The 13985-nt window shown below is 45.9% G+C and overlaps 1 protein-coding gene across 1 annotated transcript in view; it reads left to right on the forward strand.

Annotated features, from left to right (window-relative positions):
* Positions 1–13985, forward strand: part of XPO6 (exportin 6) — a 96933-nt gene that overhangs the window by 58264 nt on the left and 24684 nt on the right. Inside the window, exons 9-12 of the mRNA XM_077760555.1 lie at positions 725–834; positions 9382–9490; positions 11243–11335; positions 12523–12592. Of these exons, the coding sequence (XP_077616681.1) occupies positions 725–834; positions 9382–9490; positions 11243–11335; positions 12523–12592 (382 nt within the window). The remainder of the gene's footprint in view (positions 1–724; positions 835–9381; positions 9491–11242; positions 11336–12522; positions 12593–13985) is intronic.

Raw genomic sequence — 13985 nt, forward strand, 5'->3', positions numbered from 1 at the left:
AGATGTTGGAGAACATAGTGCCTGGAGTTTACATGAAATAGAATCTCAAGGCTCTTGGGACATCAGAGCACGAGTCAGGCACTGGACCCTTCAGAGACTTGTTCTTCTCTCCTCACTTCGTCTTTGTCAGGACCTGGGGAGAGGTTGCTCTTAGCCCCTTGGACATGCTCCTTCTGCAGATGAGATCATGCCTGAGAGTCAGACTTGAGCTCATTTTCAGTCTATTATGTAGGAGACTGGAGATGTTACTTTTCCACCTCTCACATATGTAACCTTGCACCTTTGGAGCCATGGAAACTATTTTCTGGTTTTCTAATGATATATACTTGAGGGAGCATTGGCTGGGGATAAAGGGACCTGCTTTGAATAAATCATATCCTGGATCTCAGTGTCTTTTTCTCTAAAACAGATCAGAATTGGATGAGCCTTCTGCATCAGTCTCAGATTTGAAGATTGGCATCTGCCTGGCTTGTTTTGTAACTGACTTTGGCCCATGTAGTGTGTCCCTCCCTAATGATGCATCCCATGACACCTTTGTGTTGTTAGGTTCCCCAGGGCCCAGTCATGAAAATCATTGAGAGGACGCCGGCTGTGGTCACCAGGATGTGGAGGGGATCGAGGCTTAGGGTTGTACTGGTCTGATGGAAGTAAGCGCTGGTGGGGATGTTTCTCAGGAGGAGCGGCGTTAAGTAATTTCATTGTCTGGATTTCTTTTGCATCATAGCCCACTCATGAAGGTTACTTCTCTTGTTTGGATATCTGGACGCTCTTTCTGGACTATCTGACAAGTAAAATTAAAAGCCGTCTGGGAGACAAGGAAGCAGTTCTCAACAGGTAAACCCCAGAAACACTGATAACTAGAAATAGATGTTTTTGCCAGTTTTTCTTATGGCTTAAAGGGTTAGCCAGGTGGCCAGACCTCTTCAGTGCGGCTGGCTCACACAAGCCGGGTAGGTAGTAATGTCATAGAGCATTTTCCTATTCCTTTTTTCCCCTTTAAGTATCTCAGTTTCTTAAAACATTTTTTTTTTCTGGTTAAAAATGTAATTTGTATTGTTAATTCTTTAGGTGTGTAACTGTCTCATGGGTTTGTTTTTAAGTGGCCCTTATTTTAGAGATTAAAAACTGAAGTATTTATTGGATGAAATAATAGGATGTCTGGGATTTGCTTCAAAATGATCCACTAGGGATAGAGGGGGAAAGTGGGTTGGCCATGTGTTGATAATGGATGTTGCCCTTTATTGATGGTAACTTGGGGTTCATTATATTCTAGCTCCTTTTGTGTGTGTTTGAAAATTTCCTAAATAAAGTAACACCTGTTGTGAAAAATAAGTATTTTAAAAACTAGGAAAAGATAGAAAAATATAAAGAAAAGTCATCCATAATTCCACAGTCCAGCGATAATTACTATTGTATTTTTTTGTGGTTTCTATTGTATTTTTATTTCCTTTAAATATTTTTTTTAATATTTGTTTATTTTAGAGAGAGACTAGAGCACGAGTAGGGGAGGGGCAGAGAGAGAAAGGGAGACACGGAATCAGAAGCAGGCTCCAGGCTCTGAGCTGTCAGCACAGAGCCTAACGTGGGGCTCGAACCCACGAACCGTGAGACCATGACCTGAGCTGAAGTTGGGTGCTTAACCGACTGAGCCACCCAGGCACCCTCTATTGTGTTTTTTAAAAAACAGAAAATGGGGAAATGTTTTTCCCCTTATGTTTCTCAAGGTCATTTTTCTTACTTACAGGCAGAAAGTATAGTTCCTGTCCACCATAGTTATTTATTTTGGAAGTGAAATAGCTCACGCAATCAGAGCGTGCGGCGCATTATGAGTGCTTGCTCAGGACACGGCCTTGGTGGTTGTTGGTGGACTTAGTGAACACCCCTTCCTAGCAGGGTGCCCCATAGGGGGCAGTGAGGAGAATCCTGGCCTGGGAAGAGGCTGGACCCTCTGGAAATCCTTTGTATTGCTGAAGGTCTAATGAGTTTTTATAATCTTAAACTGAATATTTGCATTTCAAGTTCAAACAGCTGCACTTTTGTTCCCAAACATTATTTGCGTGATTGCAAAATAGCTTGCAAGTTGCTTTGTCGTCAGGTCCGATGTGCTTTACGGGTGGATATTTATGTATCTGAAACTCTGTTATGCAACAGTAGATCCCGTTTTTGGTGAATTTGCCAACAAAAAGTAATTGTGTTTTTGAATGAGATTCTTCAAAGAAAAGGAATTTCCGCCTTATTCCCTATTTTGTATGCTGAACATTTGGGTCCTGTGGTTCTGGGACTGTGCCTGATTTTGCTATATTTAGTGGGACATGTTCTTTGATATCTCACGCTTGTTGGAAGAATAAACTGAGGAAATGATTAATGTGAAAATGCTTCTTACAGCACAGTACAAATGTGTGTTAGGTGTGGAGAACAGAGGTCCATTGAGAAAATCTTTACTGGGATCTGCATTAGTATTAAAGACACACTTGTGCACACCATCCTACCAGCAGAAGGAACAGAGCTATAGAATTGAAATTCCTTTTCTGCTTCATGGGAGCAGTGTTACTTTTGGTCATGTTCTATGCTGATCACATTTCCTCTTGCAAAATACGCATGTTGACATCTCTTTCATGATAGTGAGGATTCAAGGAAATTACGTATATAAAATGCCCGGCCCAGTATTTAGCCTGTATTAGGCACTCAGTAAAATGTCACAGTGATGATCGTGATTGTGATAATAAGTAATAGAAGATGTTGTTGCCATTTGACTGTGGTGGTAACCATGGGTAACCATGGAGTTAAGTGATAGGGCTGCCAGGTGGCCTAAAGACCTTTAGCCCACCTTCAGATGTTGACCTGCCTGCCTAGGCATCTGTCATCTGATCATTTTTAACACTAGGAATTTTTTTTTTATTTTGGAGAGTGTGAGAGAGGGATAGAGACAGAGAGCTAGAGAGAGCGAGAGCGAGAGAGAGAGAGAATGAATCCCAAGCAGGCTTTATGCTGTCAGCGCAGAGCCCAACGATGTGGGGCTCAATTTCACCAACCATGAGATGAAACTTGAGCTGAAATCAAATGCAGGACGCTTAACCGACTGAGCCACCAGGCGTCCCTAGGAATTTTTTTATTGATCCTTGGATTATCATATGAGGCTTTCTAATTTTTTATGACATTTTTTAATGTTTATTTTTGAGAGAGAGAGAAAGAGAGAGAGAGAGAGAGAATGAATCTGAAGCAGGCTCCAGGCTCTGAGNAAAATCCTTGAAATCTTCAAAGCGGGTCTATGGTTTTTGCCATTAAATAGTTAACCATCACCTAGGGAACTGTTACTGATCAGATACTGCTTAGTGGCCTAGGGTCACAGGTTACAAAGAAGGGTGTATAAGGTAGTCCGCTGAGGGGCACAAAGAAAATAGTTGAATTTTAACGTCTATATCTTTCCTGTCATCTCTTACGCTGTATATTCATGCAGGTGTGCGCTCCAGTCCTTAAATGAAGGTTTTGAAATGTGGCAGCCACTGTTCTCAGGTCTAAGGGACCCTGATATGTCAGAGATGTGCCGTTTTGCAAAAGTAATTGGTAAAGAGCACTGGCCACTGGTCACGACCCACTCATCTTAACTAAGGCATGTAAATGTGATCAAGTGTTTTCCGGCTGATAAAGTACATCTGAAAGGAATTGAGGTGCTTTTGGAATCACATTTGTAGCTTAAGCCAAAATTTCAGAAGCAATTGATCTTGCAGGAACTAGTCAAGAATGTTTTCTTGGTGTCTTAAATGGGAAACGTAGGTGTGGTTAAGTCACTTAGTTCCTGTCCCTTGTGGTTTACAGGTTTTGCATCATCCATCACAACAAAGTGGTGTAGGCATTGTGGGCTACAAATTTAGAAGTACAAATGTACATGGGTTTATTTTTGGACCCAGGAGCTTGGAAATTGGAGCTCCTCGTGTTCCTTACTCAGTGAGAATGCTCCAGACTTGTTCAGAGCTGCTGGGGACTTGAGTCCCTCTGTCAGAGGACTGCGTTCTGTAACTTAGCTGAACAAAGCCGCTGCTGGGGCTCGTGGTCCGGATTGGCCACCTTCGGGGGGGTGGCTTGGGAAGACCTGAATTTCAGTTTCCTTTTCCTCTGTTGTACTTGGGGAAGGTTGTGCTGACTTACAGGCTGTGGAGTAAATGAAGTGAACCAGTGTGTGTCGAGTAGCCCGGCCGACCGTAGGTGTTCAGTGCAGAAGTTCTGGCTCTGTCCCGTCCACCCGCTCTCCCTCCTGTGTCCCTCTGCTTGTCACTGTGAGGGGAGCCACCTGTGGAGGAACCTCTCTTTACAGGAAGAGGAGGAAACCTGAAGTGAGTTAAGCAACCTCTAAAGTTCTTGAGTCACGTCCTGTCACCCCTGTGTCGTGAGAGTGCTGGCAAGGACCAGCTGTAGAGCAGTCAGGGATCCCGAGTGACATTGACTTGGACCGTAAACACATGTGGACCAGCGTGAGAAAATTGCTGCCCTTTCTTTCCGGGTGGTTTTCTGCTTAACGAAAAGGAAGTGCCGCTGTGACCTGTGGCATTTTGATACAGTTAGTAAAAGGTGTCAGCTAGGTTTGTATTAGGGCTCCAGTCGTTTCCTAGCTCCTGGGAAGAGAAACTCATGCTGTTGACGGACCCAGAGAGCAAGTGAATGGGGTTCCAGTAATCTCATTCCATTGAGAAAGTAGTCCGGGGTCCCGCCCGCAGTCCTTTGTAGTTCTCTCACTTGGACTTTTGTCTGTTTATTGCCTCTGCATTCATTCATTTTTTTTTCTAATTTTTGTTCATTAGTTCTTTCACTTGTCCTTTGTTTACTGAACACCTACTCTGTAGCTGTCCCAATATGTACAGTTTTATTTAACTCAGAAGTTGGGGAGCTTTGGAATCACATTTGTGGCTCAAGTCATACAGGTCTGTAGGTTTGTGTCCATTGCATATGTAAACATTTAACGCTATAAATTTCTCTCTGAGTACTGCTATAGCTTCATCCATCAAAAAAAAATTTTTTTTTTTAAATGTCTTATTTATTTGTAGGAGAGAGAGAGACAGCGTGAGCAGGGGAGGGTCAGAGAGAGAGGGAGTCACAGACTGAAACAGGCTGCAGGCTCTGAGCTGGCAGTCAGCACAGAGCCCGATGCGGGGCCCTAACCCATGAGCTGTTGAGATCATAATCTGAGCTGAAGTCGGACGCTTAACCAAGTGAGCCACCAAGGTGCCCCTCGCTGAAGATCTTTTCTAACTTCTCTTGAGGTTTCTTCTTTGCCGTTTAACTTCCAAATATTTGGAGATTCTCCACCTGTCTTGTTACTATATTCTAGTTACCATGATCTGCAAACATCGTTTGTGTGATTCCAGTTCTTTTTAATTTGCTAAGGTTTGTTTTCTGACTTAGTTTTCTTGGTGATTGTTGATCGCGCACTTGGAAAGAGAGTGTATTCTGCTGTTGTCGGGTGGGGTGTTGTGTAGATGGTGGTTAGGTCGGGTTGGCAGGTGGCATTCTGTATGTCCTGTGTCACGTTCAGGCAGTGACCAGGAGAGAGGTAAGCTCTGCATGTGTGATTGTGGGTTTAGCAATGTCTCCTTTCAGCCCTATCAGTTTTTGCTTCATTTATTTTGAGCCTCTGTTGGTTTCACACAAATGTAGTTTCCCTTTTCAGTATGTTTATTTGACTCTATCTCTTTATTTGAGGGTTTCAGGAGGTTGCTCTGGTGTTAGTATGTCTCCTTTTCCTGTTACCCTTTCAAGAGCACTGAGAGTGTATGTAGAAGCCTTACCACCGCACAGACCCTTTTGCCCTCCCTTCTTTATACTGAAGCTGCCACGCGTTTTATATCTATATACATGGACAACCCCAGCAGACAATGTTTTCTTTTTGCGTTCGTCCGTCATCATATTTTAAAGATCTTAAGAGGGAAGAAACCATCTGGAGAATGCTGGAGAAGTGGTGTTTACCCAGACATTGGCCAGTTTCTTGCTTTTTGTCCTTCATTCTTAAAGTTCCAGGTTTCTTTCCTCCGATCATCTACCTACTGTATTAATGAGCTTGGGCTGTCATGACAGAATGCCTCCGGCCAGGTGGCTTAAACAGCAGGAATTTATTTTGTCACTGTTCTGGCGGCTGGAAGTCCCGGCTCAGGGTGCTGGCAGGTTCACTTTCTCGTGAGGACTCTGCCTGGGTTGCAGACGCTTGCCGTCCCTGTGTCCTCACGTGGCCGTCCTGTGCTTGGCCGGGGAAGGGCACAGCACACATGCACTCTCTCCCCTGTCATTTTTTTCCTCACATAAGGCCACTGTCCCGTTGGATAGGGTCCCACCCTTATGACCTCCCTTAACCTTTATTCCCATTTTATAGGCCTTATCTCTAAATACAGTCACATGGGGGATAGGGCTTCAGCATAAGAATTTGGAGTGGACTCAATTCAGTTCAGTGCCTAGCACCTTCTATCTGAAGAACACTATAGAGGATGGTTCTAGTAGCTGCCTTAAGAGTCTGTGATAATTCCAGGGTGCTGGCCTCTTGAGGTTGGCCACGTGATCATCTTTCCCTTGATAAATGGTCAGTGTCTCCTCATTCTTTGTATGTGGACTCGTATTTCGAATGCTTTTACCTCTTTGTTTGAACCAGACTTAGACATGGCTTCCATCTCCACAGTCACCTGTGCTCAGAGATGCTGCATTTCACACCCACAGTTCAGGTAGCAGGAATGAGAAGGGGAGAGGCCGGACAAAAGACACTTGTCTAGAGGCCCTGTCCTGAGACTTCTCTTAATATGTCCTTGACCACTGCCATCTGCAAGGGAGGCTGGGAAATGTAGTCTTCCACTTGGCCTCAGTGCCCACTGTTGTCTTGTTGAGGAGGAAAGGAGGAGTGGATATTGGGTGGGCACCCAGAGTCACCACTCTTCCCACCTTCACCAAACACTTGGGGAGAGCAGTTATTACCTGAGGGTGTTTAGCCTGGTCCCTAGTTGGGTTTAGTTTTCTATGGGATAAGCTTTTTTTGCGGCCAGAGTTGCTAACTGCCAATAGGGTTTTGGGTCTGATTTCAGGTTATCCTATGCATTTTACAAAGTCTTTAAATTCCCTTTTTAGCTCAGTAGGACAGCTTTCCTCTGGTCTGAAGTGGGTTTTCTTTCCTAGCAAAATTGGGAAAATGCACCGGTCCATCGCAGCGATTTATAGCATAAAACTTGTGTAACTAACTTTAGGAATTTATGTCTGAGCAAATGGCAAATATAAGCCTCCGGCTTACGTGTTTGATCTTACTTTTCTCTGAAGTCTACTGAAGTAGGATTTTGAGTCTGTTGGCAATTTTTCCCACAGATGTTGCCTATTTTGTTAGTGGTTTTCCCTGCCAGGGTTTGTTTCTGGGCCATGCTTGGCTGCCCGTCTGGCCAGGGTTGTGAAGCCTTTGCCAGCACTGTGGGGAGGGGTGGTCAGTGTTTCTGTCTTAGTGAAAAAATGAACTCTCGTGCCCGCCAGACTGCAGTGCAACAGTACGGGAGGGTTTCCAGGTAGTCCTTAGACTGTGTGCGGAGTCGTTACCAGGGTTGCGGCAGACTCGAGGGACTGACTGTATTTGATCTTGGCATCGGATACCTTTTGGCTTTAGTCAGCTTGCTCTGGTACTCACCTGCATTGGATTAGATGGTTTATTAGGTAGAGTCCTGTCAGGAAAATGGAAACCACACTTAATTATTTTCAGAATTCAGTGTAGGAGATTGACGAAACCGGTGTTGGAGGACTGGAAGAGCAAGAAGGAGAAGGGAGGATGAGAACTACAGGAGGCAGCCCGCCCCCAGGGCTGAGGGGACAAGGAAAGGGGTGGAGTTACTCAGATCTGGGTCCGCAGGGATGGGCCCCCCTGCAGCTCCGGTCTCTGCCCAGAGGCACCGCCCAGCTGCCCCAGTAGCCCAGCTCCTGAGAGGATGGGGTGCTACCCGGCTGCTGCTGGCACCGCTGGGAGTGCACGAGGCTGGCTGCAGGAGCGTGGGAGCTCAAAGTAGGACCAGTTACTCCCTCCAGGTGACCGTCACTGGGGTGAGCCCACCAGGAGAATGGCGTCCCTGTGCCCCTTCTGCCTCTTGGGCTTCCTCCAGAGCCCCTGCTACAGGGCCTCCGGGCAGAGGAGAAGTGTGCTTTGTGCAGTCTGGGCCCCAGTGTCACAAAGTGTGCAGCTAGATTGGCGCTGGGGGCCTTGGGTGCTTGGCTTTGAGTGGAGGCAGTCTGTGGGCCTGTCTTTGAAGCGTTTCAGGACAGACACTTAGGCTGTGTGGCTTGAAAACGAGTGGTTTGGTGGCCCTTGGGGTGAGACTGCTGCGTGTAACTTGGCGTCTTCGGAGGTAGGCTCTTGCCAGGCCTGGGGCTTTAAGTGTTTCTTCGAGAAGGGGCAGGGTTTCCCCTGACCTTTTCTGTTTCTTCCTTTAGGTTTTAAGTGTTCTTAAAAATTGATTGAAGATTTTGGAGAGTGGGCAGAGCAGGCTCAAAGACCATTGGTGGTTTACACATAGGAGGGCATGGGATGTTGAGTTAGGGAGCCCCAGGTCCAAATCACCTAGCTTGGTGACAGTGGGCAGTTTATTTAGCTTTTGTCAACTCTGGTTTCCTTGTCAGAAAAACACCAATAATACCACCTATCTCTCACAGATGTTAGAAGGATTGAATCATTGAATTGAATCATACATTGAATCCGTATGAATTGATATTTATATATAATTATCTGTAATCCCTCAGGCAACCACTGAGAAAATAACTCAAGAATACACAGTGAAAGGAATGCCCAGGGACTGACAATGGTACAGGAAGTGTCTGTTCAACACAGAAGGCAGTAAGGGAGGAACTGAACACAGGACACTGGCAGAAGTCTTCCCTTATCAGTAATTACATTAAACGTAAAGAATTTAACTTCTCTAGTGTAAAAAGCAGTGATTGTAAGAATGGATTGCAAAAACATGAACCCACTACGTTATCTATAAGAGACTCACTTCAGTTTCAAAGACACAGATAGATTGAAAGTAAAAGGGTAGAAAAAGCTATTCCATGCAGACAGTAACCAAAAAAAATTTCAGGGTAGCTATGCTAGTATCAGACAGAATAGACTTTTTGACAGGAGTGGCTGTTGGGGACAAAGGACATCATCTAATGATATAGTCACTCCGTCAAGGTGTCTGGAACATAGCAAAATAAAGGAATAGCCCTGCCATGGTTCGACTCTCACACGCACTTGCCACCCCACATGCCAGATCTAGTTCAGGTACCGCTTGTATGTGGTGACCCAGCAGGGACGCTGTCCTTCTTCACAGTGTATGAAGCCTTTTCAAGACCCTGGCTAAAAGCCTGCTGTCACCTGATGTTGAATTTCTCCCTGCCGCATAGGTACGAAGACGCTCTAGTCCTCTTGCTCACGGAGGTGTTGAATCGAATCCAGTTCAGATACAACCAGGCCCAGTTGGAGGAGCTGGATGACGAGACCCTGGATGATGATGTAAGCGGCGTGGCCTAATCGGCCGTAGTCATTGTCATTTTTGGTGTGAGTCCAAACGGAGACTTGGAACTTGTAAGCTCTCTGCTCTGGGGCCAGTGTAGTCTTACAGTTTGAATTGTGTGTTTGAACTTTACAGTTGACCTTGAACAGTGTGGGGCGTAGGGGCACTGCCACCCTGCCCAGTCGAAAATCCCGAGTGTAACTTTTGACTCCCCCAAACTGAACTAACAGCCTGACTGTTCACCAGAAGCCTTATTGACAGTCGATGAATACATATTTTATGTGTTACATGAGTTCTATACCATATTCTTAAACTAAGCTAAAGAAAAGAAAAGGTTGTTAAGAAAACGGTAAGAGAAAATACATTTCTAGCACTATACTGTATTTATTGAAAAAAAAAAATCCCGTTTAAGTGGACCTGCACAGTTCAGACCTGTGTCATTCAAGGGTCCTTTGTATACCTGACTTGTCTTTTTGGGTTTGTCTTTTTTGGGTTTGTAAAAAGAAGTTGACAGACACTTTTGCCTGTATGGACTAGAGAGAGAAGTAGAGAAACCAAATGCACAGTGAGAAACGGCTTAGTGAGGGTTCTGTGCTGCCTCGCCCCCACACCTCTGCTCCCCACTCTGGGCAGTGAGTAAAAGCTAGCTAGATGTGGGGTGAGGGACAGGGAGTCAGAAGTTCCTTAAGTGATCTTAAAGTGATGAAAGGAAGTCTCTTTTGAGTATATTTTGTAAATCAGTATCTTAAAATCAGTCTTGGATTTATTGACGCTCGTGTGCCCAACATGGATAAGGCAACGTGTTGAAGGACACAGTTCCCATGTTCCTTTTTCGTGCCGCCATGCCCTTTAGAATTTCCAAGTCACTGATAGGGCTCTCAGAATAACAGTGACTGTGGCATGGTTGAGACCTTGAGGGTGGCTGTGTTTGGGTTAGAAAGAGCCTTGTACTTGGAACCCAAAGGCCTGGATTTGAATCTCTGAAACTGGGCCCCAAGGAGATAGAAGTCTGGGCCTTTAATTTCTCTGAGCCTAAATTTTCTCCTCTCCCAAAAGGGGAGCAATGTGGCTGATTGGCCTGTGCTGACAGTCACATGATGGTAGCATGTGGAAGGGCTGGCTCACGCCTGCTACATCGTGGGCGCTCGGTAGACTGCAGCTTCACTTCTTGTTAGCTGTGCGATTTAGTTTAGTGCCTCTCACATCGGAACATGGGCACAAATCGTTGGGACAGCTCGTTAAACACACTTTGCTTTAGGGGTGGGAGCCCCAGAATTTGCATTTCCTGCCAGGCCGCGGGAGATGCTGGTGCTACGGTGCTGTGTCTGTGGACTGCACTTTGAGCGGCACTGATGTAGTCCGTTGTACGGCCAGGGACCTAGTAGTGCCCCGTCTCAGAAGGTGATGAACGAGCAACCAGTTCCCAGAGCTGCGTTGTCATAAAGGGGCCTTCAGCATCTCACCAGTGGCTTTTTAAAATTTTTGTATTCCCGTGACCAGAGGGGAAGAACTAGGTCATTCTCTGTGGATCATGTGCCGAGGAAATTGCTTTTTGTGAAACGAATTCATTGGATTTAAGAAAATATTCCAGGTTGGCCTTTTTAAAGTCCCAAATAACCTGGTTCCGTCATTTGCCATTTCCTCAAGATTTCGTGTCTGAGAGTGGACTTGAGGTTGAGGGTAGATGGGCAGGGAAGGTGCCAGGACTCTGTCTTCCCGGGAGAGCTGATCCTTCTGTGTTTCCCCCACAGCAGCAGACAGAGTGGCAGCGGTACTTACGCCAGAGCTTGGAGGTAGTGGCCAGAGTGATGGAGCTCCTGCCCACACACGCCTTCTCAACACTGGTAACTCACTGCTGGGAGGGGAGTGAGGAGCCGGACTTTCCCCTGCACATGTAGCATGAGTAGTGAGGCTTGGTGCTCACCGGTATTTTAAAATACATACATATGAATATGTATAAATATATATATATGTATATTTAAAACAAAGGATAATAATTACCATAACTGACCCTCAGAGTTTAACAGATGTTAACATTGCCCCAGATATTAATTAGCTCCTGGACGCCCTGTTTTTCTTCCTAAACTCTTATATATAATATGAATTTTACTAATGCCTTCCTGCCCGCATCAGTAGCTCAGAAATGACCAGGCCACGTAGAGGACTTCCTTATAAAGATGACGTTGCTGGAAAGCGGGCCTCTGTAAAGCCCATCGCTCGCACTCTGCAGGTGTTGACGTGCCAGAATCGTAGTCCTAAGTCTGCTTTCATTCACTCAGTGGTGCTTGTTATCTGAGGAGGTTTCATTAAGCCTGTCTCTTCTTCAAGTGCAAGATGATTGTGGGGGGGGGGGGTTAGGGAGGAGGGTTTTGTGTTCTCTTGTAGAAAGTGCTGCTGTGTTTTGCCATCTGCCTTTCGTTAGGGACCTGTCACATTAAGGTCTCATCTTTATCCTAATGGTGAGTTAGCAGCTTTAGAAAGAAAAGATACAGCTCTGGTTATGAAGGTCCTGGCTGCTGAATGAGTCGGGGAATCAGACTACTAAAAAATTGGGCCTATCTTTTCACTCTGCCATGCACCTAAGTAAGGCATATCTGATAGTTCTTTCCAGAGTTGGGTTTCCCTTGGATTTGAAGGGAGATAGGTTCTGTCTCCAAGTGCTAGAAGGTGCCGATCATTTGGGTTTGGTGTCCCTTTGTAGGAACCGTAATAGTCAAACCCAGCATCCATTGCTTCGTTTAGAAAAAGAGTATCCTCCTGATAATTTTTTTCCTCTTCTCTGATTCCAAACATTAATAGGTGTTGTGAATTGTAGAAGTTGTTTAGGGCAGAGCACTGAAGGGAGCCACTCCTTCTTAGCTGCCAGTTAAGGTTCCCAGAGAAAAGGGTTTTTTTTTTTTTTTTTAATCCGATGGCCCTCCCCACCCCCATAGATCTTGTAATGTTTTAACCTTAAAATGCTGTTAAAAGTTGCACTTATGTTTGTTTTTTGTTGTTTTTTTTTTTTTAATCTTTGTTTCTTTGTTTTCAGTTCCCAGTTCTTCAGGACAATTTAGAAGTTTATCTGGGTTTACAGCAGTTTGTAGTTACTTCAGGGTCAGGTAAACTGGTTTTTATTTTCTAATTTAACCAACACTAAGAAAACTATCGGGCTCATATGTAATTATTGCCTTCCTTGCTATTGGAACATTCTCCACTGCCACCTCCCTGCTGCTTGCTCTCTCTCCCCACCTCTAAACAGGGAAAACTTCCTTAAAGAATCATGATCAAAAGGAGCCATGGGGGAGGTCAAGGATGAGACTGTGACGGTGGGGTCCCAACAGGCGTTTCAGTGAGAAAGAGAAGCAGCTGATTGGGAGCAAAGAAGTAGGACTTCGAGGGGGAGAAACCAGACAAACAAAAACCCAGCAAGGAGAATGTTTCCTTATGTCATCTACACCAGCAAATGCGCACCAGGGAAAGTGGCCTTGGGCTTCTGTGCCATGTGCTCTCCCCTCCCTGGTGTCGAGAAGCAAGACGACGCGGAGCGGCTCTGGAGCAGGCCACCTCGTGCTGGGACATGCCGGCGGCTCGCGATGCTTAGCTGTCCTCTTGTGGACGCCCAGGGGGCCTGGCCGTGGCTGGGAATGTCCTGTGTTGCCCTTGGTGGGCTGCTCCTGCTCGGGGCTTGGGGCCCGCCTTTTCTGGCTGTTCTGTTGATCACAGTAAACCGCTTCTGTTTAGAGGACGTGCATCCCACGCCAGGTGCTGCGTTATTTGCCTACGCTGGCTTTACCTCTCTCACCTACCTGGAGGTGTGAGTCCTAATACCAGTTACTCCTGCTTTAGGACGAGGACATCGGTGTCCAGAGAGGTTACTTTGTCCCAAGATGGCACAATAGGGAATGCTTGAAAAGTTGAGTTAATGAAAAGCTGCCGTCCGTTTTGCCAGCTGCAAACACCGGAAGCTTACTCCTGTGCTTGCAGACGCACCTGTGCTTCCCCATGTCCCCCTAGCCTCCCCTGGCTCCGGTGGTCACTTCTCGCTGCTCCTCTTCCCAGTGTTTGCCCTCCAGGGCTTCTGCCTGGCCCAGGCCCCCTGCCCCTCCATAGTTGCTAAGCCTGGCCCAAAGCCGCTCGGCGTCCACACCATCTCCCGGACGGGCTTGTTATTCATGGCGAAGCCTCCACGAGAGGCTCTTTCTGGGGCTGCCCTTCTTGGTGGCCTGTGACGGTTTGTTTCCATGACTGTATTATTAGCTTCTAAATAATCCACTGGGCCCCAGGAGGTTCATGGGACTTGGCATGCCCCTAAGTTTGTAGATAGGTTCAGAACAACTTACAAAGAACTTTAAAACGATCACTTTTCAAAGCAAACATGCCGGTAAAATATGCTGTCAACGTTAACAGAAATCATTTGACTGCGTATAAATGCTACAGATGTTTCCAGCACCCACCCTTGGGGAAAATTGCACCCTGGTGGTCTCTCCCTCAGGGCCACTCATCAAATTAAAA

Source organism: Crocuta crocuta, unplaced genomic scaffold, assembly GCF_008692635.1.
Source record: "Crocuta crocuta isolate KB4526 unplaced genomic scaffold, BGI_CrCroc_1.0 scaffold73, whole genome shotgun sequence".
Classification (NCBI taxonomy): Eukaryota; Metazoa; Chordata; class Mammalia; order Carnivora; family Hyaenidae; genus Crocuta; species Crocuta crocuta.